The sequence below is a fragment of the Mustelus asterias genome, chromosome 6 (genome assembly GCF_964213995.1).
Source record: "Mustelus asterias chromosome 6, sMusAst1.hap1.1, whole genome shotgun sequence".
NCBI lineage: Eukaryota > Metazoa > Chordata > Chondrichthyes > Carcharhiniformes > Triakidae > Mustelus > Mustelus asterias.
In genome coordinates, this window is record NC_135806.1 from 109,354,112 (window position 1) to 109,381,127 (window position 27,016).

A 27,016-nucleotide genomic window follows, 5' to 3' on the forward strand; every position below is an offset into this window, starting at 1 on the left:
CTTTGTACGGGGCATCATTTTGCCTTGTTGGACCGGGCACCATCTTTGTACGGGGCATTCTCTCTTTCTCTGGACCACCGCTCCCTCAAACCGGAACACCTCACAAAACATAATTTCTCTCCTCGAGGTCAAGAGGTTCACCTTACACTTGAACGTGGGAACTAATGCGGTTTGGACAGGAAGAACCGTGTGCTTGCTGGAACACACCAGACAAACCTCGAATTCTGCTCCTCGTGTGTCGTTACTGATAAAGTTGATTGAGACGGGCGGAAGTGACGTGCGGGTGGCATGGCGGGTGGCATGGCGGCTGTCGGCCGAGAGTGAGTCGGGGAGCCGCGTGAGTGGCAGCGCGGGCCGGGGGCCTGGTGACGGTTAGTGTTTAAAGGAGTTGGCATTCCAATGGAACGGTCCCTGGGCCGCGCGAGCTCGGCCACTGGCGCCCCGCGCTGCCTGATCTTGCACTAGATGCAGGTGGTGCGCGGCGCGGTGCGGCGCGGCGAGGCGAGGCGAGGCTTTACAAGCATTACTGCCCCCCGCGGGTTGCCCACTCTCCCGCTTGGTAAAGGGGCACTGATGGCCATCTCCATTCTGTAGTTGGAAAGGTGTCCGGTATTATTTCTCAAGCGGTAGATTTATGGCGCGCTAAAAGCAGACCGGAACGTTGGGTGGTTGTACAGCACAGAAGTAGGCCATTCGGCTGCCTGTTCTGTGCTTGCCGGCTTTGCTGCAGGAACATTAGAGCTAGGAGTAGGATTTTTCAATTTAGCCCCTTTAACTTGCTCTGCCACTCAATACGATCATTACTGACCTTATCTCGGCCTCATCTCCACCTTCCTGCCCACTTCCCATAACCCCTCATCCCATTAATTAAAAACCTCTCTATCTATCTCAAATTTATTTAATGTTCCAGCGTCCACTGCACTGTGGGATAGAGAATTCCATAAATTCACGACGCTTTGAGTGAAGTAATTCCTCTTCATTCCTGTTTTAAATCTGTCGCCCCTAAGCCTAAAACTATGATCTTTCGTTTCACAATGCCCAACAAGGGGAAGTATCTACTCTACCTCCACCCTACCAATTCCTTTAGCATCTTATATACCTCAATTAGATCGCCCCTCATTCTTCTAAACACCAGTGAGTATAGGACCCGATAAAGGCAAGTGTTCCATATGCCTTTTTCACCATCCTACTAACATGTACTTCGGCCTTCAGAGATCTATGGACAAACACGCCATGGTCATTTTGTTCCACAGAATTTCCTAGTGTCATGCTGTTCATTGAATACTCCTTGTCAAATTACTCCTTTCTAAGTGTATCACCTCACGTTTTTCATGGTTAAATTCTATCTGCCACTTATCTGCCCATTTGAACATCCCGTCTATATCTTGTAGCCCAAGACACACACCTCCACTATTAACCACCCAGCCAATCTTTGTGTCATGTGCAAACTTACCAATCCGATCCCCCCACATAGTCACCTATGCCATTCATATAAATGACTAATAACTATATCATTGGTACCTATGTGGACCATGACAGCTGAATATTTCCCCTACCACTCCAAGTTCCTCTGTAGCCCAGATGATGCATCCTTAACCCTGGCACCAAGTAGGCAACACAGCCTTTGGGATGCTCGATCCTGGCTTCAGAGAACTGTATCTATTCCCATAACTGCACCATCCCATGTCTAGAATCCCTATTTGCAACAATGATTCTGGGGATGAGGGGCTTCAGTAACGTGGATAGATTGGAGAAGCTGGGATTGTTTTCTTAAGAGAGAATGTTGAGAGGCGACATGATAGAGGTGCTCAAAATCAAGAGGGATCTACACAGAATAGAGAGGGAGAAAGTTCACATTTTCAAAAGGGTCGAGAATCTCAATAGGCTGGTGTTCGTTGGGTAAGTGGGGTTTCCATTCACTGGGCTCAGTGAAAATCACACTTACGCTTGAGGTAGAAGGCTGTGGGAGCCACTCTGGATACTTGAACACATAATCTCAGCTGATACTTTGGGGCAGAACTGTTGTAGGTACTGTCTTTGTGACATTAACGCAAGGCCCCATCTGCCCTCAGATGGATGTAAAGATCCCATTACACTGTTTCCAGTAAAACCAGGGTTTTTCCCTCTGTCCTGACCAATATTTCAATCAACATCAATGGTTATATATTAGCAATGGATAGAGGATTGGCTAACGCACAGGAAACAGAGAGCACATAACTGGGGCATTTTTAAGTTGAAGGGCTGTGACTTGTGGAGTGCCACAAGGACCATAGCTATTTATAATCCAAATTAATGACTGACGAATAGACTAAGAGTAATGAATCAACGTTTGCTGATAATACAAAGCAAGGTGGGTATATCATAGAATCATAGAAACTCTACAGCACAGAAAGAGGCCATTCGGCCCATTGAGTCTGCACCGACCACAATCCCACCCAGGCCCTATCCCCATACCCCTACATATTTTACCCACTAATCTCTCTAACCTATGCATCTCAGGACACTAAGGGCAATTTTAGCATGGCCAATCAACCTAACCCGCACATCTTTGGATTGTGGGAGGAAACCGGAGCACCCGGAGGAAACCCACGCAGACACGAGGAGAACGTGCAAACTCCACACAGACAGTGACCCAAGCCAGGAATCGAACCCAGGTCCCTGGAGCTGTGAAGCAGCAGTGCTAACCACTGTGCTACCGTGCCACCCAATATAAGTTGTGAGAAGGATACAGAGGCTGCAAACAGATGTAGATAGGTTACCGAATGGACAGCAAGTTAGCAGACAGGGTATAATGTGAGGAAGTGGTACTTGTAACTTAAACTCACAATCGCATTCACCTCTTTTATACCAAAATGCTACCAATGTAGAAATAGATAATAAAGGTGAACAGAGAGCAAGTCCTGGTGTAAGTTTAAAAAGGTGACCTCTAACCTCATTAGAAAGATGAGTTTTGAGAATTATTTAATGGCTGAGATAGAAAGGGAAATTGAAATTTTGATTGGACGGTCCAGCGAATGGGTGAATAGAATTATAGCATAGAAACCAGTCATTTGGCCAAACTAGTCTGATGGTTAGACTGTTCATGAATCTCCTCCCATTCCATCTCAAGCTTTCAGCTTCTCTTCCTATTCCCTTTCCTTCCAAATGCTCAACATGTTTCCTTTTGAAAGCATCTAACTCTCTGGTTTTAACCACTTCCCAATGATAGAGTTCCACATTCTAACCATTCTGAAGAAAGAAACGTCTCCTTATTTCCCCATTAGATTTATTAGTCACTATCTTGTATTCATGCCTGAGATCTCTGAAGGCTGTGCCACCAATAGTGAGCTTAAGGGAGGGAAGTCAATTTAATAAAACTAAAGTAGTATGACTGTTTTATGAAGAAATTATAAACACAGGATTGGAATGTATCTTGTACTTTCAGCTGTCTAGAATCCCTTCACTTAACTCATTTCTTATTTTATAGCCTCAAAAACTTTTATTTGAACTTTGCTTTAGGTTCTGCTAAACTGCTGCTCCATCGTAATGCTTTTTATGTTTAAAGGCACTGTAATATATGCCAGATATTTGTAATATCTGGGTATGGCAAAGGATGCTCAGAATCAGCTGGATTAATCATTTTTAAAAACAACAATTTGCTCTCTTTCCTAATGATGGACTGTTTTAAGACACTTGAACTTCTGTAGAATGGTTCACAGCAGGGAAAATTAGCTCAATTATGCTTTTAAGCCCAAGTTCTAACTGGGTTAAAAGGGAGGCTGAAACTAGCATTGAAATGTGGCTGACAATTGGGCTGAGCAATTCATATTTCTGACAGTACTATAGGCCTCCAAAGTGAGGAACCTTGATTTATACTGAACCTTGTCCAGAAAAGTTTACTGTTTGAAATGCAAGGCAATGTCCTTGTACTCTTTTATCCTAATCAGATGTTTACTAAGCTATTTAAAGGAGTTGAATGATAATCATAATAAAGCATAAAGATGCTGCTTGTGCTGCTGGTCTGTTTGCTCTCTTCAGAAAAAGACAAAATTAATACTGGTCATTAACTAACTTAATTATATTTCAGGTGTCAAAGAGAGGGGTGCAACTTCTGCTAGAATAGAAATTAGAAGAGAATGGCTTCGTACAAACCAACCGTGATTCAGAACTATCCAAAACTTGGAAAAACAGTCACGAGCGACACGTTATACTGGAAAAATTATAAGGTAGGATCAGAATAGACTATCTTGCTGCTCAAAGAGCAGAACAAAGAACAATACAGCACAGGAACAGGCCCTTCGGCCCTCCAAGCCCGCGCCGCTCCCCGGTCCAGGATTGAATCCTGAATCCAGGATCCCCGCCCAATTTTCCAGCCTATCTACATACCAATATCCTATCCACCGAGCTGTCCCTCACAGCTACGATGCTTTGTTCATTACAACCTATTAACTCACCCCCACCCCCCCATTCCAGACCATGTGATCTCCAGGGAGAGGCGAAAACCCAGAGTGAAAAACCCCAGGGCCAATATGGGGAAAAAAATCTGGGAAATTCCTCTCCGACCCCTTGAGGCGATCGAAACGAGTCCAGGAGATCACAATGGCCCTGATCGGGAAATGCTTCCCAACCCTAGTCATTTCCACTTCCACGAACACCATATGAATTCCCTGCCCCCGAGACAGGTTCCCAACTATCCGCAGTCTCGCTCTGTACTGGCACCAGCAAGATGATCATAGAATGAAGCCTTGAAACGAGAAACAAGGAACAATTAGCCCGCGCCGCTCCCTGGTCCAGACTAGACCACTCTTTTGTATCCCTCCATTCCCACTCCGTTCATATAGCTGTCTAGATAAGTCTTAAACGTTCCCAGTGTGTCCGCCTCCACCACCTTGCCCGACAACACATTCCAGGCCCCCACGACCCTCTGTGTGAAATATGTCCTTCTGATATCTGTGTTAAACCTCCCCCCCTTCACCTTGAACCTATGACCCCTCGTGAACGTCACCACCGACCCGGGGAAAAGCTTCCCACCGTTCACCCTATCTATGCCTTTCATAATTTTATACACCTCTATTAAGTCTCCCCTCATCCTCCGTCTTTCCAAGGAGAACAACCCCAGTTTCCCCAATCTCTCCTCATAACCAAGCCCCTCCATACCAGGCAACATCCTGGTAAACCTCCTCTGTACTCTCTCCAAAGCCTCCACGTCTTTCTGGTAGTGTGGCAACCAGAACTGGACGCAGTATTCCAAATGCGGCCGAACCAACGTTCTATACATCTGCAACATCAGACCCCAACTCTTATACTCTATGCCCCGTCCTATAAAGGCAAGCATGCCATATGCCTTCTTCACCACCTTCTCCACCTGTGACGTCACCTTCAAAGATCTGTGGACTTGCACACCCAGGTCCCTCTGCGTCTCTACACCCTTTATGGTTCTTCCATTTATCGTGTAGCTCCTCCCTACATTATTCCCACCAAAATGCATCACTTCGCATTTATCAGGATTGAACTCCATCTGCCATTTCCTTGCCCAAATTTCCAGCCTATCTATATCCTTCTGTAGCCTCTGACAATGTTCCTCACTATCTGCAAGTCCTGCCAGTTTTGTGTCGTCCGCAAACTTACTGATCACCCCAGTTACTCCTTCTTCCAGATCATTTATATAAATCACAAACAGCAGAGGTCCCAATACAGAGCCCTGCGGTATACCACTAGTCACAGGCCTCCAGCCGGAAAAAGACCCTTCCACTACCACCCTCTGTCTTCTATGACCAAGCCAGTTCTCCACCCATCTAGCCACCTCCCCCTTTATCCCATGGGATCCAACCTTTTTCACTAGCCTACCATGAGGGACTTTGTCAAACGCTTTACTAAAGTCCATATAGACAACATCCACGGCCCTTCCTTCGTCAACCATTTTGGTCACTTCTTCAAAAAACACCACCAGGTTAGTGAGGCATGACCTCCCTCTCACAAAACCATGCTGACTATCGTTAATGAGTTTATTCCTTTCTAAATGCGCATACATCCTATCTCTAAGAACCTTCTCCAACAACTTCCCCACCACGGACGTCAAGCTCACCGGCCTATAATTACCCGGGTTATCCTTCCTACCCTTCTTAAATAACGGGACCACATTGGCTATCCTCCAATCCTCTGGGACCTCACCTGTGTCCAGTGACGAGACAAAGATTTGCGTCAGAGGCCCAACGATTTCACCTCTCGTCTCCCTGAGCAGCCTTGAACAGAACCAGTACTGTTATAAAGCAGAGGTGGATTCCCCCTCTGAGAACTAACACTGAAATACCCAAAGAAGAGTGACTCGCCTTATAATCTGTAAAAAATGTGTGTGTGAAGTGGTGTGACCTGCTCTTCAGCAACTTCTCATGGTTAAATACAAAATAATTCCCTGGCACTCACTCTAAAATCAACACGTAACAATTTATTTATCTAACAGTGAGCAAATTAACTAAACTATTAACAAACTAAATAAATCCCTTGTAACTATTAACTGTTCCCAAATGAAACAAGATTCTAATGATATGCTGTTCAAATTAATACAATTCCCACTCATTAACAAAAATAGAATTTAGTCCTTCTCTAAATTATAACGAGGTTTTGTGTCTTCCGGAATATTCTGGGCCTTCACTGTTGATTCTTCTGTCTGGAACTTCTTTGTTCTTTGGTACCTTTGCTATTTAGATGGTGCTTTCTCCAAGACATAGATGAAGCTATGAGAGACGGTGATTCTCTCTCTCTCCCTCTCTCCCTCTCAGAGAGAGAAAGAGAGCTGAAAGCTAAGAGCTGTTAGCTATGACAGGTGGCATTTGCTCTTTCCCTTTGTTCCACTGCCCCCTTCTTTTATTCCCGTGATGACATATCAATATTTTTCACAATAGAATTGGTTCTAGGTTGTCAAAACCATCAGATTTAAATTTAATAGGTTTATGGTATCTAAGTGCCTGGTTCAAATTGATTGGCTAAATTCAAAAGTCTTGTCGCCTTGGTAAAACTGCTGCTTGGCCTTTCGTTGCAAATGTTTCAGTTTTGGGCTCTCTATGTACTTGCAGTTTAAATCTCTAAGCGCAGGAAAAAAAACACCTCAGCATATGATTTTACAAACACCAGATTCACAATAGTACCTGTGAAGATATTGTGCTCTGTCTTTATTTGTTGTCAGTGCAAATGTTAATTCACCACTCTTGTAAACCATGCCTCCTTATTTAAGCCAATTGCCCACTTTTCCAATGCCATTGTTATACATACAAAGCAGGATTTTCCACACTCCCCATGGTGTATTTTGCAGCGGCGGATGCAATCTGCCATTGGCAAGGTCCTGCCACCGCCACCAATGGGGTTTCCTATTGTTCGCTTTGCTACCAGGCAACCCGAATTTTGTGGGGTGTTTGCTGTTGGCAGGACCGGTGGATCCCATCAGAGGAGCAGCGGAAAATCCCACCCATTGTGATTATAGTGCGCTTTGTGAAATTGAATATTTCACTGTGGCCCCCATTAATATTACAGAATCACCAGTACCAGATATTTCTGCATTTTGGGCTCCTTTGTGTAAAATGTTGAAATCACACACCTTTAACCAATGAAGGTTTTTTCATGTTCATTTATAGTATGAGACTGGGAATTATGTGAGTCGTGATATTTGAAACTCACTGTTTACATCACTGGATTTTGAGATATGCCATATCTTATACAAAAGAATCGTAGCCCAACATCACTAACATATGAAACTGTACACCTGATGGAAGTGCCAGTAATGACTTAACTTTATCTTCTGTGTTTCAGGCTCCAGTTCAAATAAAAGAGTTTGGTGCTGTGACAAATATAAATTTTTCTCCAGTTGCTCCCTACAACTATGCAGTAACTGCTTCTACAAGGGTGAGTCCAGAACATGCATTCTTTTCTATAAAAAAATGAAATTAAAATTTGATTTGACCAACTGCTCTTAAATTGTGCAGCTTCACTGTGTCATATGGCTGTGCTGCTCTGTCTCTCTGTGTGATTTCCAAATCTGAAACCACAGTTACACATTAACCATTCCACTCCTATGTTCTGTGATGAGAGGTATAGTTACACTTGTAAGAATATTTCATTTAAAACCTCTTGTTTTGCAACATCTGTGTTTTGTGTATCAGCTTTTTAAAAAAATCTGGATGGGTAAAATATGATTTAATTTATTATTGTCACATGTATTATTATATAGTGAAAAGTATTGTTTCTTGCGCGCTAGATAGACAAAGCATACCATCCATAGAAAAGGAAAGGAGAGAATGCAGTCATAGCTAGGGTGTAGAGAAAGATCAAATTAATGTGAGGTATGTCCATTCAAAAGTCTGATGGCAGCAGGGAAGAAGCTGTTTTTGAGTGGGCTCTGACTTTTGTATTTTTTTCCCGATGGAAGAAGGTGGAAGAGAGTATGTCCGGGGTGTGTGGGGTCCTTAATTATGCTGGCTGCTTTTCCGAGGCAGTGGGAAGTGTAGACAGTGTAAATGGATGGAGGCTGGTTTGAGTGATGGACTGGGCTTCGTTCACAGCCCTTTGTAGTTCATTGTGGAGAGAGCAGGAGCCATACCAAGCTGTGATACAACCAGAAAGAATGCTTTCTATGGTGCATCTGTAAAAGTTGGTGAGAGTCGTAGCGGACATGCCAAATTTCCTTAGTCTCCTGAGAAAGTAAAGGCATTGGTGGGCTTTCTTAATGATAGCGTTGGCATGGAAGGACCAGGACAAGTTGGTGGTGATCTGGACACCTAAAAACCTGAAGTTCTCGACCATTTCAACTTCGTCCCCATTGATGTAGACAGGGGCATGTCCTCCACTACACTTCCTGAAGTAGATGACAATCTCCTTCATTTTGTTGATATTGAGGGAGAGATTATTGTCGTCACACCAGTTCACCAGAATCGCTATTTCTTTCCTTTGCCTGTTGCCTATCCTTACTGATTGTGGTCTGTGGGTTAAGAAGTTCAGGATCCAGTTGCAGAGGACCTGACTGAAGTCCTCAGCCACGATGAACAAGGCCTCGAGATGTTTCGCCTCAACGTTATTTGTAGTGGTGTATATTTCATCCAGCACAGTCTTCACGTCCGCGTGGGGTGGGGTGTAAACTGATGTCAGGATAACAGAGGTGAACTCCCGCGGAAGGTAGTGGGGGGGAGCATTTTTGCGTCAGGTATTCTAGGTCCGGGAGCAGAAACTCGGCAGTGTTGATTAGGAGGCAGACCCTACCTTCTCTGGCCTTGCCTGAGGCCGCTGTAAGGTCATTTTGGTGGATTGAGAAGCTTTCTGGTTGTAGGGCACAGTCCAGTGAAACAGGAGTGGGCCATGACTCTGAAAAGAGTACACAGCAGTCCCTCAGTTCTTTTTGAAAAGTGAGTCCAGAGATTGGACATTTACCAGGAGTAAGCTGGGGAGGGGGGGGTGCCTGGGACCACGTTGTTTCACACTCAGCTGCAGACCTGCATGTTTTCCACGCTTCCCGGAGTGACTGCTTCTTTTCAAGCCTGGGAGACAGTTAGAGTAGTTTGCGGATTCCAGAGGTAGGGTATGTTGAATAACATTGAAGATTGTAAATATTTGAGGAACAAGTGCTCTTGCGATGGTGTAATCATTAGTGGAATACAACCAGTCAGAATTGCTATATTAGCTTAACATTAGAGAACAAAGAACAATATAGCACAGGTACAGGCCCTCCAGCCCTCCAAGCCTGCGCCGCTCCCTGGTCCAAACTAGACCATTCTTTTGTATCCCTCCATTCCCACTCAGTTCATGTGGCTATCTAGATAAGTCTTAAACGTTCCCAATGTGCCCGCCTCCACCACCTTGCCCGGCAGCACATTCCAGGCCCCCACCACCCTCTGTGTAAAATACGTCCTTCTGATATCCGTGTTAAACCTCCTTCCTGCCCCCCCTCACCTTGAACACCTATGACCCGTCGTGAACGTCACCACCGACCTGGGAAAAAGCTTCCCACCGTTCACCCTATCTATGCCTTTCATAATTTTATACACCTCTATTAGGTCACCCCTCATCCTCCGTCTTTCCAGTGAGAACAACCCCAGTTTACCCAATCTCTCCTCGTAACTAAGCCCCTCCATACCAGGCAACATCCTGGTAAACCTCCTCTGCACTCTCTCTAAAGCCTCCACGTCCTTCTGGTAGTGTGGCGACCAGAACTGGGCGCAGTATTCCAAATGCGGCCGAACCAACGTTCTATACATCTGCAACATCAGACCCCAACTTTTATACTCTATGCCCCGTCCTATAAAGGCAAGCATGCCATATGCCTTCTTCACCACCTTCTCCACCTGTGACATCACCTTCAAGGATCTGTGGACTTGCACACCCAGGTTCCTCTGCGTATCTACACCCTTTATGGTTCTGCCATTTATCGTATAGCTCCCCCCTACATTAGCTCTACCAAAATGCATCACTTCGCATTGATCTGGATTGAACTCCATCTGCCATTTCTTTGCCCAAATTTCCAGCCTATCTATATCCATCTGTAGCCTCTGACAATGTTCCTCATTATCTGCCAGTCCAGCCAATTTCGTGTCGTCTGCAAACTTACTGATCACCCCAGTTGCACCTTCTTCCAGATCGTTTATATAAATCACAAACAGCAGAGGTCCCAATACAGAGCCCTGCGGAACACCAGGTGTTTTTCTCGATATCCTTTAAGAATTGGGAGAAATTTCAAACCTAAATTTCACTTGATCATAGAGATTGAAATAAATTGGATAGGGTTTGTGACAGACCAAGTATTCTTTGCAGAAAGAAAGTGAATTAATATAGTATCTTTCAGAACCTCAGGAGATCCCAAAGTGTTTTTCAGCCAATTAAGTATGTTTGAAGTGTAGTTGCTGTTGCAAAGTAAGGGAACATTGCAGTCAATTTGCACACAGTGGAGTCCTAGGAACAGCAATGAGATGTGTCACTAGATAATTTTTTGAAAAAATGTTGGTGGAGTGATAAATATTGGTCAGGCTATCTGGCAAGAAATCATAGAAACCCTACAGTACAGAAAGAGGCCATTCGGCCCATCGAGTCTGCACCGACCACAATCCCTCCCAGGCCCTACCCTCATATCCCTACATATTTACCCACTAATCCCTCTAACCTATGCATCTCAGGACACTAAGGGCAATTTTTAGCATGGCCAATCAACCTAACCCGCACATCTTTGGTCTGTGGGAGGAAACCGGAGCACCCGGAGGAAACCCACACAGACACGAGGAGAATGTGCAAACTCCACACAGACAGTAACCCAAGCCAGGATTCAAACCCAGGTCCCTGGAGCTGTGAAGCAGCAGTGCTAACCACTGTGCTACCGTGCCGCCCAAGCTCCCCAGCTCTTGCAGAAGATCCCATGGCAATTTTCAATCCACTATAGGGGGCATTGATTTAATATCTCATCCAAAAGACAGCACCTCTGACGATACTGCAATCTCTTCACCCATGCAGACATTTTGCAATGTTATGAGCTCAAGTCTTGGCGTGAGGTTGGAATTGAGAATGCTCCCAATGATCCAAACTAATACTCTGAATGACCATTTCTTGTGCATGAGTTGGGCTGAGCTGTTGGCTTCTGAAGATGCCACGGTTGCAGTAGTATGACCGGACCTTTCTGTATTTAAGTCTTTTAGTTTCCTCAGAAATTACAAATCTCAATCCCTCCTCATTCCTGAGGTAGAGTCAGTTGGTACTAAATTAAGGTTTCAGAAAAGAAACTTGTTTTTTTGTATGATTGGTTCTTTTTCGAATATGTTCTTAAAACAGTCACTGCTCTGAGTTGTTTTTGACACACTTGATGGGTAAATTTAATAACATCAATATTTTATTGTTTAGATCAACATATATGGTCGATATTCTCAAGAACCCATAAAAACGTTCTCCCGATTTAAGGACACAGCATATTGTGGTACGTACAGAGATGATGGACAGCTGCTTGTTGCAGGCAGCGAGGATGGTATTGTTCGCCTTTTTGATATTGGTGGCCGAGCAGCACTCAGACAGTACAGTGGACACACAAAGTAAGTTGTTTTCTAAGACCAGAGTTGATGGAGAAGGTAACTTGTGTGGTTAAATATTTTTGATGATGGACAATTATCAATAAAGATTCTTTGTCTCAGTTTTAAAAGGTTTCATTTTGTAAAAGAGGTTTCACTTCAAGACAAGTATTTTGCCAGGAGTGGAGATCCCTCTTTTGCACTTCCCTTCAAAGTGAGGATTCCTTTTTCTGTCCTGGTGAATACCTCTTTGCCCTTCAATTTTCACTGGGTGTTATTTATACAAGGCCAGCATGTGATGATTTCCAGCAAGGTGAAGGTGCGGTGGATTTGGCTGAAATATTTAGTTGTGAAAGTCATTCAATTTTGAAAAATTTGTAAAATGAAAAAGGTGATTTTGACCCTTTGTGTCTGTATCAGCCCCTTGCTACAGCAATCCAAAATGGATCCCTGCTATCTCCTCCTCTTGTTTACCTGTATCATCATCTGCTTTCAATGTTTATCTGAAATCTGTGTGCTGTACTGGAAGTTAGAGTTAGTAATAAGCCCCTTGATCTCTTGCGAGTGGGTGTACATTTTACATTCAGATGGCTTTTCACGGGCTTGTAAGTGTTTTTAGAAATTATGTTTGAAGTTAGCCTTGTGTGTATGTGTCCATATATATCCTATCCTGTCCTTTCTTTCCAGCTTAATTATATCAGCTTTGCCTCCAATTTCCATGCTTCCCTCACTTTCACGTAATCCATCCTCCCTTCCTCAACTTCTATATCCCCATTTTTGGAGAGAGAGGCTGCCGAGCAATATTTACTAAAAGCCCATCTTCATTACATGTGTCTGATGATGCCATCTTACGTATACGTGCTTCTGATATTGCTTTCTTTTTCCTTGATTGAGGATGTCCCTCCACCACGATAGATGCGACTCTCAACCATGTCTGCTCCATTTTCCACACTACTGCTTTTGGCATTTCCCATCCTTGATATGGTTCTATTGTCCTCACCCTCTACCAAACAGCCCTTGTGTGTTAAGTAGCAATTTACTTATGTTTTTAATGTAATATACCTTGAGAATTGCTGAAAAAGAGTAATATTGTTGTAGCTTTTTGTCTTGCCCTCATCAGGACAGACGCAAGAATGCTATATTTCAAAGGAACAACAATTTACAGTTTGGGAAAGGGGTGCAGATTCATTGACAAGTTGGCTATGATTGGCCGAGACATTGCCATGACGAATGCACCAGGGCACTGTTGTTCACCCATGCTTTTGTTTATCCAGAAAAAAGGTGCAATGTCTGGACAGATTCTTTATGTAGCTCCTAGCAAGCATAAATGAGCTACATTGTGAGCCCTATTGGTGATATTAAATTTGTTGAATTAATAGATTTAATTAAAAAAAGGAAATAGATCTAACTCCCCTGCATTAGAGTAAAATCACATGCTAGTTAACTGTTTATACTTCAAGATTCTAATATCGGCAGAACTTGCCAGCAAGGTTGTTAACTTTTTTGAAGGACAGTTTCTAGATTACAGACAAGCTTTTGGGTGAAGGTTTAATAATAAACTTACGTAGACAAAATTGGAATTTTAAAACTATGTTCTGGGTACTAACTAATTGTAAAGCAGTCTGTATCTGTGACTTGAGTGAGAGAGTGGTTTTAGAATGCTCTCCCTGTTGTGTTAGAAAGCTGTGTTAGAGATGTGAGAGCTGTATCAGAGGAGGGTGCTCCTCCAGAGGTGTCTCTGGGGTAGTTCCCTCCATGCATAAATCGTGAATAAACTATTGTAATCTGTCCCTGGGTCTCCTGTGGTTAGTTGGAAGAAGTCCACCCCAACAGTATCATTCTTAACACAGTAAGAAGTTTAACAACACCAGGTTAAAGTCCAACAGGTTTATTTGGTAGCAAAAGCCACAAAAGCTTTCGGAGCTCCAAGCCCCTTCAAGAGGCTTGGAGCTCCGAAAGCTTGTGTGGCTTTTGCTACCAAATAAACCTGTTGGACTTTAACCTGGTGGTGTTAAACTTCTTACTGTGTTTACCCCAGTCCAACGCTGGCATCTCCACATCATTCTTAACATAGCCAGGGTTGTTCAGCAAGTGCTGCCCAGCAAACATGAACAGGTTGAGTACAGTCAGTACTCTGTCTTTAAGCAAACAAATAAATTGGAAAGTCCCAATCAGATTACGTTAGACAAGAATAAAATAATGCAGGTGTTGAAGATTTGAAATATAAACCAAAAATGCTTGGAGTACTCAGCAGGTCAGGCAGCATCTGTGGAGGTAAATAAAGTTAAGGTTTCAGGTTGATGATGTTTCATCAGAACAGAATGGAGAAAGTATTGGAGAGAGCCTGATACTGTGAATAAAACCCAGAATAGATGTGTTCAACTTTATAATGTTTGTAGACACAAACAGTGAACTGAGTTGATAAAATCTTTTTTCCAGAGCAGTCCAAGTCACTGCATTCACATCTGATAAATACCGTTTGATGTCTGGATCAGATGATTACTCAGTGCGGCTTTGGGATGTTCCCAACTCAACAGAACTTCACTGCTTTAATGAGCATACTGATTATATACGGTGTGGGTGCACCAGCAATTTGAATGCAGACCTCTTTGTTACAGGTATGTTGTTCTTATGGGTTCAGCAATCTGCAATTGTCAAATGTTACTGAGGTAGGGAATGTGGATTCGAGGCAACAATCAGATCAGCAATCATCTTTTTGAATGATGCAGCAGGCTCGAGCGGTCGAATAATGTGCTCCTGTATAATTTGTTTATATAGAAATAGTGTTCAGTAGCCATCTTTATTTTACAATTTCTACTCAACCAACCTTTCAACATCAGTTCTTCACTAAATATGCTCCATCACTTGGGTGCTAGTACATTCTCGCCTGTCTGGCTGTTTGCTAGTGCAATATAATTCAGTGCTTATCATCTGCTGCTTATGCTCTGGTTTCCTGCAGTTATTGACATTGAATGTGGGAATTGAAAAAATATTTTCACTGGTCATTACTTGCACATGTTTGTGGTATGAAGTGAATCAGTGTCGTTCAGATTGTGCCCATTCAGTGCAATACATTGATTCTGCACTCCCAACAGTTTCTAATATTCTTCCGACAAATAGGTTCTTACGATCATACAGTGAAGGTATTTGATGCCCGATTGGATAAAAGTGTGATAACTATGGAACATGGGCAACCCGTGGAGAGTGTGTTGCTTTTTCCATCAGGCGGACTTCTGGTATCAGCAGGTTGGTATACTTTGGTTGTTTAGAAATTTGGTGTTCTAAACTAGTGCGGTTTTTTATTTAACTGTTGTCAAATAGAAAGAAGTTAGCTAAGGCAGCCTACTAGTTTTCTTTGAATTGACTGTCTTTCATGTATTCTCTCTCTGTCCATGGTCTCCATTGACAGTAGATCAATACATTGTGTCAGGTATATAATAAGATAACCTAGAGAATAAACTAACTCTTGTTAATGTACTTTCCAGTCTTTGCAGTCTACAGAATGTTTTTATATCCGTAGTAACTTTTTCTGTAACTGCAAAAACATTGATATAGTTGCTGACATGAGTCTTCCTATGCACTGGCTTTTAAAAATATATTCCCTTATAAAATCTATTTATTATTCAGCATATTTTTCTTAAAACTTGGCTACCTTCCTGATAACTATAGCTTTTATGTATGTGCTTGTTAACTGTTCCTTCTAATCAACTTTCCTTTATAAAGGTGGCCGATATGTAAAAGTCTGGGATATGTTGAAAGGAGGACAACTGCTGGTTTCACTACGAAATCATCACAAGACTGTCACGTGTCTATGTCTGAGCAGCTCGGGACAGAGGCTGCTCTCAGCCTCTCTTGATAGGTAGGAAACTCATTGTTCTCATTGGATTCAGCATGTGTTTAGATGCAATTTTTGCTTTATTTCTAAGGTAGGTATTGATCTTCATTTGGTTAAAATCCAATTATCCATTTCAGTAAAATCATACTGAGTTTCATTCTGTGAGTTTACAGATTAAAATTGAGAGATTCGAATTAGCTAAATGGGGAACGGCTATTTACACTAGTCAGTAGTTAGAGGGTTGAAAGGAGAGGCTGGTAGATTTATGGTGGTAAAAATGGACAGATAGATTTTAAAATAGAATGGGTAAATATTTAAAGAATGCGGAAGACATTGAATTGGGACACTGGATAATTGTCTGAGTACAGGGCAGTCAAAATGGGCTAAGTGTCTTCCTGTGCTTTGGGAGTCTATGATTTTAGGATCAAAGAACTTTTATATATATATATATAATATATGAATTTTGTGATTGTTTTAATCGTGATGTTGACTTTTACAACTTTTTTGTTGTAAAAATAAATATTATTGTTAGTGCTGTTTGATATGTGTTTTTTAGGTAGTGTTACAATCCTCAGAGACTGATAGCTTAAAAAAATCTGAATTCACAGTGACCAACTTAAAGGAATCGCACAACCAGATTTGTAGTTTTAAGACTTTTGTTGCAGCAAGCAAACTAAAATCAAAAAACTAAACATAAGCAACCAATACTCTAAGCTACAGAAAATAGATCCCATATTAGTCTTAACCCACTCAAAAACTCCATGCCACATTTATACATTACAGCATGCTCTCCACAGAATTGCATTGTTTACAACAATCCAAAGTTGCTCCCAGCCTCCACCAGGCTCACTCCTCTATGTTTTGCCGAGATATAATATCCAGTTACCGTCAAAGATCTTTCCCTCTACCTTCTGAAAAATCCCGAACCAGCACCCAGTAATACATCTTACTCCAGAGATTGTTTACCCTGGCCTCACCAGGACAAATTTCCCAGGGTCGTCAAATTTCCACATCTCAACCAGAGAATGTTTTCCCATCCGCATTCTGTTTGGAAGCGAACAGATTAAAAGCAGACTCTTAAGGACAGCCTTTTTCCCAGAGTCGAATACAGCTTCATACCATCCCCTTTTTCCAGTGTATCCCATTTACCTTAAATTAAAAGAGACAATCCAAAATGCAACCATCTTATCAAACTGTACATCCATAATGCTAGCATTAAGCTTTTTGTGTATACACTTATAATATTTTAGAATCTTAATTTGCAGGCATGTCAAAATCTATAGCACATCCACATACAAAGTAGTCCACAGTTTGGATTATGCAGCAGCTATCCTGAGCTTGGCTTTAGCAGTGAGTATATGTTTTTGTTATGATATGGGTGGTTATGACCTTTCCCAAGTATATTCTGAATCACTTAAATCCTTTTATAGCATCTACACTTCGTTAAAGTTGCACAGTAAGATGTATTGTTATGGTCGAGCAGCTTTTTTGTGTGGCAGCCGGTTTGAGATTGATTATGTTTGTATCCACACTTGCATGGCTGTGCATTTTAAGGCAATAATCGCTGGATAGTGAGTAAAAGTGACAATGCAAAGGAAAATGTCTCTCCTCCTTCCCAAAGCTTGGAGTCTGAGGCCAGTTCGAGTGCCACATTTTCTGTGTCATACAAAGGTTCTAAAAACGCTAGTAGTTAAGCCCACTGATTCATAAATTTAAATTTAATTTAGCCTGCAGATGAAGCCATTGTTGTAGGAATGACTAACAGTGTCTTGAATATCCGGCATCGGAAACACAATGAAAAGAAGCAGGAAGTTGCAAGTAAGAGGGGACCATCCTACAGATATTTTGTAAAAGGAAAAGATTACATGCCAAAAAAGGTGAGATGTTTTTAAAATGTATATAATAGTGGCTGTATTTATAAATGTGTTTATCTACTTGTAGAAAGATCTGAAATAATGTACTTTATAAGGGATATTCTACATTGTCGATTTTTCAAGTTTGAATGATCATTTAGATGTTCATTTGCCACCTTGACCACATTCCTTTACTGTTTCCATCCACCCATCCCATGCTTGAGCAATTTCAAATCCTAACTTTTTTGTTATTATTAGAAGTCTGCATTGATCCCCTATCTCTACCATTTATTTTGTCACAATTATTAGTATATATCCCACGCGGGTGTCAGCTTTGAAGCTTGCATTCAATGTTGCAGTTTAAATGTGAATGATTTCTAGAAGCTTCTTCAAGACAATCAGATATTTTGTGTTTAGAAAAACGGATCACTGAAAATATGAATTTTTGCTTAAGAATGAATCAACACGTATTTTTATCAATATTGCAATAAATTTATTTTCATGTTTCTTTTGTTTCTAGGATGATGTTTTGATCAGTAAGCCAGTGAGGTCGCACCTGAAGAAGTATGACAAACTATTGAGAAGTTTCCAAGTGTCCCTCGCACTTGATGCTGTATTAGAGGTAAACAAAAAACCTTCTTTGACCCTACAATACCCAGTCTTTGGTTTGCAACCTGTGCTTTTGGCAGTGAATTGCACAACATAATGAAGGGTATTGGATTCCTTTTTCAACTTGGAATATATATTCAACTTCAGTGTGGATTGTTTCTGCTGAAAAAGTAATGGCTCAGATTTTGTTGCCAAAATAATGAAAAGTTTAATGATGTATGTTGTTAATGTGTAAATCCAGCAACTTGTGCCAAAGAAGAGATATCTTGTGAGTCGCCGCCGCAAGTTGCTAAAGGTTTGTGCAGCTTACAAAAATGGCCGCTCACCCTTAACTTCCCTGTCAGTTTAACGAAGTTGCTACATTAGCATATTCATTGCCTATTAAACTGATTTTGCAAAGTTAGGGCTGATACTTAACACTGCATGTGCCCTTTTGATTGATTTATATTCTTGCAATGCCAACCAGCTACTCCAGTCCTCAAAAGTAACAGTCTGAACTGGAATTTTATGTATTTGCTTTCTCTTAATAGTTCAACAGCAGTTCTCTGAAACAGAGCCTGCCTTCTTGCATTAAATCCAGAACCTGAACCTTTTTGGTATTCTCCACATAGAGTTGTATGGCGAGAGAATTATCGATTGTCCTTGTACAAACTGAACACCTGCAACTTTGCTGGCCTGTGTGGCTCAGCTGTTTATGGAATAATCTCAGACTGCAGATTTGGTCAAACTACATTTAAAATTCACAGATTGAACTCCTACTATTGTTTATAGTGTATACCTTGCAATGTCCACAACTTCTAAATTCATCACTTCATTGAGCCATAATGCGCGTGTGGAAGTAGTGCATGTTTGGCATCCTGTGCTGTTCTGAACTGATGATATTATCTCGCAGATAAAAGTCAGGGTAAAGACGCCAGAGGTTACCATAGGAGTTATGCAAGAGCTTAACCGCCGAGGGACGCTTCAAAATGCACTTGCAGGACGAGATGAAAAACAACTTAGTTCTCTCCTTAGCTTCCTTATCAGGTAATGAGACTTCACTTTTGCATGTGCTTCTCAGAACTATATTATAGATATATCTATACTATAGATATAAATTGCCAAAATGCATTTGCTTAATTTCTTAATCTTTTAGTAACAGATGTAATGTGTTTGCAATGATGTAAATTACATGAACATGGATTAACTTAACTCATACTAATAACAGAACACTTGGCATCTGTAAATGCAATTGTTTATGCATGATGTGAAATCTAGAAATTGGACTCAAAAGTGCACATGAAGCTATGTTGGTTAGGTTGCACTTTAGTTTTCTACTATTTGCGTAAAATGCTTCAGATCTTTCATGAGCCAGCATAATCCTGCAGTATAATAGAATATAATTTGTATTTGTTGATGGATTTAAGAATGGTAACCTGGTACAATTGAAAATGGGTTTATCACCAAAAATTAGCACTTTAATGTTTGAAGTAATTTTCAGAAATATTCTGAAATTTTTATTGGTGCACTCTAATTAGTTTTCTGAATAAGTTAAATGTTCAATATGGAAAGCATTCTAAAATGTGCCTAAGACAATGAGCACAATTTGAAGAGCCTTTTCTAACCAACATAATTAGCAGTATGTCACGATTTTGACCTGCCTGCATGACCAGTTTTGCGGGCATATTCTGATCTAGACAAATTGAATTTTGAACAAGCATAAAACACAAATGTAAATGATTTGGGTGTAACCCACTTGCATTTAAAATGTCATGGTCCTTTGTGCCCATATTGCACTAATATTACTACTAGGATCTCTCTTCCCCATCCCTACCCATCCTGTGTTTAGAAATACCAAATTTATTAAATTTTCTTTCACATTTTCTTTGCTATTTTTGGAACCCCCAGCTGGGCTGCACAGATGACCATCTGATAGGCCTTTGTTGTTGCACTTTTGAAGTGTATTGACCATTATAATATAGAAATGTGGCAACCAATTTGCAAACAGCAAATTCCTACAAAAAGCATTGTTAATGGCCAAATAATCTTTTTTATATGGATTGAGAAAACACCCCAGGTTTACTCTAAAATTATATTTACTTGGGAAACCCACTCCCCAACAACTTACTTGAGATAAGAGCTACTATGTGTAGATTCAGTATCATGCTTTTCTATTCTCAACAGAAAATTAGAGCTATGGTGCACTGAATCAACATGGCATTCCCAGTATGTAGAGAGAATATATGCTTTAACAGTTATTGAGGCAATCAAAAACCTGCAAATTCCACCTTTGTGCTCTAAAATTGTTGTCTGTTGCTGTAGTACTGAAATGAGGAAATATAAAACCTTGTAGATCAAAAATATAAATGTTGATTTATTTGTCACATCAATCATACTGCTTCTTCTTGTGGATTTCTGGGTGCAATTGATGTTTAATGGTGTATCTTCATGTTTTTAGGAATGTTATTGATCCAAGGTTTACACCTGTTGTAATAAATGTTACAGAGATTCTTATTGGTAAGTGTTTTTTCTTTCTCCTGTACCTCTCCCTACCAATAGAAAACAACTCGTCCTTGTTCTTCCCCATCCCTGAAAGATCAGCAAGATGTGAACTTGCTATCTGGATGAGAATGACCCCACTTTATAGCAAGTAGTTGTGCATTTTTATATTGTTTTAAAGAGAAAAGCTAACTTCAATAGATATCTGCATTATTCATAGAATCATACAGTGTCGAAGGAGGCCATTCAGCCCATCAAGTCTATACCGACCACAATCCTACCCCGGCCCCATCCCCACAACCCCATGCATTTACCTTAGCTAGTCTGCCTGACACTAATGGGCAATTTAGCCTGGCCAATTCATCTAACCTGCACATCTTTGGGCTGTGGGAGGAAACTGGAGCACCCGGAGGAAACCTACACAGACACAGGGGAAATGTGCAAACCCCACACAGATAGTGACCCAACCTGGCACTGTGAGGCAGCTGTATTTGCCACTGTGCTGCCCATGAATTGGTATTCACCGACCAATTAATATATTTTCCCTAGTGCTAATACTGTGATCGAAATGCACATAGATTCTATGTTGACTTTTAGTAGTTTTATTGCACCAATCAAGATTTATAGTTTGTCTATTGTACGATTTGTCTATTGTCCATTTGAACGTGTACTAGGCAATATGAAGTGCTGTAACCTGCAAGGCTATGGACCAGGTGATGAAAGGTGGGATTAAAATGAACGACAAGTTTCTTTTTTTCACTATTTTGGCCGGTACAGATTCCTTTTTCTGCACAGTAACGCTTCTATGGTTCTAATATGTCTATGAGTCTGCATGTTTGCAGTTGCATATTGTGCTGCTGCCTTCCCTGTTACAAACCTTGGCTAGACCCCAAGGTGTTCGTTTAGGGACCAATAATGTTTTGTTTAAAATAGATAAAGTTTGAGATTTAAAAGCAAATTACTGCGGATGCTGAAATCTGAAACCAAAAGAGAAAATGCTGGAAAATCTCAGCAGGTCTGGCAGCATCTGTAAGGGGAGAAAAGAGCTGACGTTTCGAGTCCAAATGACCCTTTGTCAAAGCTCTGGGGAGATCCTAAATGAATTCTTTGCATCGGTATTCACGAAGGAGAGGGACGTGTTAACCGGGAGTGTCTCGGAGGGAGGTGTTGACCCGTTAAAGAAAATCTCCGTTACAAGGGAGGAAGTGTTAAGTTTTTTAGGGAACATTAAAACTGACAAAGCCCCAGGGCCTGATGGCATCTATCCTAGACTGCTCAGGGAGACGAGAGATGAAATTGCTGGGCCTCTGACGGAAATCTTTGTCGCTTCTTTGGACACAAGTGAGGTCCCTGAGGATTGGAGGAAAGCGAATGTGGTCCCGTTGTTTAAGAAGGGTAGCAGGGATAACCCGGGAAATTATAGGCCGGTGAGCTTGACGTCCGTGGTAGGGAAGTTGTTGGAGAGGATTCTTAGAGACAGGATGTATGCGCATTTAGAACGGAACAATCTCATTAGTGACAGACAGCATGGTTTTGTAAGAGGGAGGTCGTGCCTTACAAATTTGGTGGAGTTTTTTGAGGAAGTGACAAAAACGGTTGACGAAGGAAGGGCCGTGGATGTCGTCTATATGGATTTCAGTAAGGCATTTGACAAAGTCCCACATGGCAGGTTGGTTAAGAAGGTTAAGGCTCATGGGATACAAGGAGAAGTGGCTAGATGGGTGGAGAACTGGCTTGGCCATAGGAGACAGAGGGTAGCGGTCGAAGGGTCTTTTTCCGGCCGGAGGTCTGTGACCAGTGGTGTTCCGCAGGGCTCTCTACTGGGGGCTCTGCTATTTGTGATATATATAAATGATTTGGAAGAAGGTGTAACTGGTGTTATCAGCAAGTTTGCGGATGACACGAAGATGGCTGGACTTGTGGATAGCGATGTGCATTGTCGGGCAATACAGCAGGATATAGATAGGCTGGAAAATTGGGCGGAGAGGTGGCAGGTGGAATTTAATCCAGATAAATACGAAGTGATGCATTTTGGAAGAACTAATGTAGGGAGGAGTTATACAATAAATGGCAGAGCCATCAAGAGTATAGAAACACAGAGGGACCTAGGTGTGCAAGTGCACAAATCCTTGAAGGTGGCAACACAGGTGGTGAAGAAGGCATATGGTATGCTTGCCTTTATAGGACGGGGTATAGAGTATAAAAGCTGGAGTCTGATGTTGCAGCTGTATAGAACGCTGGTTAGGCCACATTTGGAGTACTGCGTCCAGTTCTGGTCGCCGCACTACCAGAAGGACGTGGAGGCTTTAGAGAGAGTGCAGAGAAGGTTTACTAGGATGTTGCCTGGTATGGAGGGTCTTAGCTATGAGGAGAAATTGGGTAAACTGGGGTTGTTCTCCCTGGAAAGACGGAGAATGAGGGGAGATCTAATAGAGGTGTACAAGATTATGAAGGGGATAGATAGGGTGAACAGTGGGAAGCTTTTTCCCAGATCAGAAGTGACGATCACGAGGGGTCACGGGCTCAAGGTGAGAGGGGCGAAGTATAACTCAGATATTAGAGGGATGTTTTTTACACAGAGGGTGGTGGGGGCCTGGAATGCGCTGCCAAGTAGGATGGTGGAGGCAGACCCGCTGACATCGTTTAAGACGTACCTGGATAGTCACATGAGCAGCCTGGGAATGGAGGGATACAAACGAATGGTCTAGTTGGACCAAGGAGCGGCACAGGCTTGGAGGGTCGAAGGGCCTGTTTCCTGTGCTGTACTGTTCTTTGTTCTTTGTTCCTCTCTTTACTTAAAACAATTGTGAACATGTGGCCATTTCTCAGCTGGAATATGTGCAAAAGGCCCACGGTTCATTGGGAACTGGAGTTCCCGACCATGAACTAAACATGGTAATGTTTGAGTTTCTTAACACCCCGCCCCATTTTCTTGAATAAAATACATTTATCCTCCAGCACTGATCCTATTATTGTCTGTGGGGTAGGGCACCTCATTAGTATGGAACCATTGGGTGAATGCACCGATAAAGTTTGTCTTGGATACCTGCAAGCCCCAAACAAGATGATGATAGCTGTGGGATGGGGATTATTTTTTGGCCCAGTTTGTGCACTTGTTTTGTGCCTACTTCCCCCTCCAAGGGAAGATCAATACAGCATCTTTCCAATGACATAATGGTCTCTATAGTTATACCAGGTCGCACTGCATCTAGGAAAGCAAGAACCCCTAGCACTGGGAGTCCGTATCTCCTCTGACATAGGGGGCTATGTCTGGCCAGTTGCAGATTCCAACCGAAACAACGTCCTCATCCAGAAACTACCAGTGAAAGCTGGAAGCCTGGAGCATTTCTTGGTCCTTTTGTCATTCTCCTGGAATTAGAATACATGTTCATTTTCAGGTTTCATGCATTCACAACTGTCTACATGAGTATTTATAATAAAGGATTGAGTTGCGATTTATTATAAGAGTAATTTGATGAATAAGTGATTGTTTGCAAATCCATTTATTCATACATTCACAAAGTGGGAATTACAGAAAACAAAAAACGAACACCCACTTTTTTCCATATTCCAAACACAGCAACATTGCAAGAAACATGGCAACAAGTCAGTTGCAGCTGGGATGAGGGAAACCGGGTGTTAAAGAACACAGAAGAATAAACTTTTTAAAATGGGTTTGCAACTTCACAAAAAATGTAGACTTTTTAGAGTTGAAATTGGAAAATGTCTTCCTTTCGGCATGAAAGGGTTGATAGTGAAATTGTCTATTCACTTTTTAATCATTTATTTTTGCCTCCTTTAGATATTTATAGTTCTGTGATTGGTGAGTCATCGATAATTGACAAACAGTTCCTGAAGCTGCAAGAACTTGTAGAAAAAGAAATTGAATATCAGGAAGAACTGCTCGAGGTCCTTGGAATGATGGATACCATTTTTGCTACCATGACAACCAAGACAGCTGCTGTTCCCGTAAATCAAAACTGTGCCTTAATTGCTACATCAGAGCAGGAAGAACCAATGGCAGTTGCCTGAAGTCACACTTCTTCACTAACATTAAAACTGGATTAGGCACACTTGCACACACATCTACCCTGATCTGATCCGCAATGAATTGAAAGTGAACATTGTAAAATGCTAATTGAGCATTTACCTACTCATTTGCTATTCAGTTATAGCCAAAGACAAAGTTGTTCATATTTGGGGTGATGCTAAGAGAATGTAGGATATGTGAAATTCTATATGACCAAGGTTCTTTGGGGAATAAGTACTGTGATGTTGTACATGTTGAGGAGGCAAAGAATATTTTCTAATTGTGGGATTCTGCCATTAAACTCTCACCGCTTTTAGTGATGGATAGAAAAAGAGACATTTATATTCAGTAAAATTGATCTTTTAGTTCAGAGACTTGTATTTTGTACCAAGAAAATTAAATATCTATCATGGGGGAGCAGTAAAACGTTTAGCTTCAGTATGCTGTTGATCAACCTGGAGCTTTCATAGTGCAGCACTCCTGTTTGAAAGTCTCCCACAGGAAGAGAAAGCTTGTTTTGTACATTATTTATGCTGAACTTGTCACAAAGAAAAAAGTATTTTTTTAAGACCAGAGTAGGAGGTTTATCACAAGGTGAATGTTGTATATTATTGTATCTAATCTACATTTACCAGCTCAGTGGAAGCATATTTGTGTGCCATGGTACTGAAATATATAAAGGTCAGGAAAATTGCAGAATATGTCTTAAGCTAGAGTTATTAATAAAATGATGGGCAAACAATTGGCTCCATCCTCCCCAGATAAGGAATAGAAAAATGTATCCATTGTTCTTGCTATTTGCTATCCATTAACTGCTGTTGAAGTGAATATTTGGTGAGGCAGTTCAACTTTCGTATGATTTCCCATATTGGTACTTTACTGCTCAGACCCACTTTTAAATGAGTCACTTAGTTAAAGGAACATTTGGAGTCATCCCTTACACTGGAAGTACTAGTTCCATAATAGAGGGGAAAAAATTGGAGAGAGGTTCGTGAAGGATGAAAATTAACATTAACAATTGAAAAGCGTGAGTAAGCATAATAACCCAATTATAAAGTAGATTTGATTTACACAGTGGAATGATTATTTGTCAAAAAGTTGCTTTTGCATATCATTTTATCTTGAGAGTGTCTTTGTTGCTATTATGAATAAGTTATTACAGAATTTTCGCACCTTCTGAAAATGTTCTGCATGACGAGGGGAATTAGAAACAAGGATATTCAGTGTCTGAAAACAGTCATTATGAATAGAATGTTAATGAGTTCAACATTAAGCCACTAAAGGCAGTTCTCATTTAAGTTTTAAGTAATTAACTGTCATTGATAAAGTTCAATCAGATTGTAAAGACTTTATACGTACAATCTTTGATGTTGTTCACAACAAACTGCCCAGTGCAGACGTTTCGATTTTAGTTTATTACATAATTTTTAAAAAAAATTGTAGCAATGGCAGAGGAACACATGAACCATGACGTTAAGTATTGATCGACGGAAGCACTGATTCAGAAAGGGCTTTTTAATGTATGTAATTTCAATCTGTCCTTAACAGCACATACAATAATTACATCGTATTTCTTGTGCATTTGATTTCAACAGTTAGATGGTGAAAAGATGTGCAATTGTCAGAGGCTAATTGTGGACATAGTTGTACAGCCCGTCAGTGGATTTGTGATCATCTTGCCATAAATTGAGCATTGAATTATGATCTGTCTCCTGTGGTTGTCTAAAGGTAATTCTGAAGAAGGGAAAATCAAGTCAGAGGCAGCTCACGTCGTTATAATAGTACCTAGTACTGTGAGGTAGAGATCCAGAACCCATTGCCCACCTGTTCTTAGCAACACAATTATAGAGTAGACAAATTTAAATAAATGACTACAGACAGCCACTGTTTCGTAAAACAATTGTCAGAACATTGTGGAATCCTTCGCCGCGTGTTTCAAATGGTGTGCAACAGTGTTAGATCCAGCGAATGCCAAAACATCCAATGGATGTTTTTTTCTAAAACATGGTTTTATTTAAAAATAAAAGAATATAATAACTTGGTTCAGTAAAGTATGACTAATTTATGGTATGTATGAATGATCAATTGCATTCTCAACTAGCAAGATTGTGTCACATTCCATTGTAAGAACCTGATTCTTGTTTATTATCCTTTATAAACGTAGCAGCCATTATTGCACCTTTTAGCTGTTTTGCTGTGATCTCTG

The 27,016-nt window shown here is 41.2% G+C and overlaps 1 protein-coding gene across 5 annotated transcripts; it reads left to right on the forward strand.

The window, feature by feature from the left end:
• The first annotated feature begins 51 nt into the window (after positions 1–51).
• utp15 (UTP15 small subunit processome component) lies at positions 52–27,016 on the forward strand. Of its 5 annotated transcripts, none has more exons than XM_078214904.1 (13): positions 52–320; positions 4,067–4,205; positions 7,783–7,875; positions 11,845–12,029; positions 14,445–14,623; positions 15,126–15,251; positions 15,729–15,864; positions 17,106–17,190; positions 17,568–17,717; positions 18,214–18,315; positions 19,195–19,328; positions 20,740–20,798; positions 24,583–27,016. In XM_078214904.1, exons 2-13 carry the CDS (start codon positions 4,116–4,118, stop codon positions 24,810–24,812), a joined length of 1,569 nt encoding a protein of 522 aa, XP_078071030.1. In that variant the 5' UTR covers positions 52–320; positions 4,067–4,115; the 3' UTR covers positions 24,813–27,016. The 5 variants fall into 5 exon arrangements, with proteins under 5 accessions (XP_078071030.1, XP_078071029.1, XP_078071033.1 ...); XM_078214903.1 differs by having other exon boundaries at positions 72–371; XM_078214905.1 differs by lacking the exon at positions 52–320 and adding an exon at positions 584–602.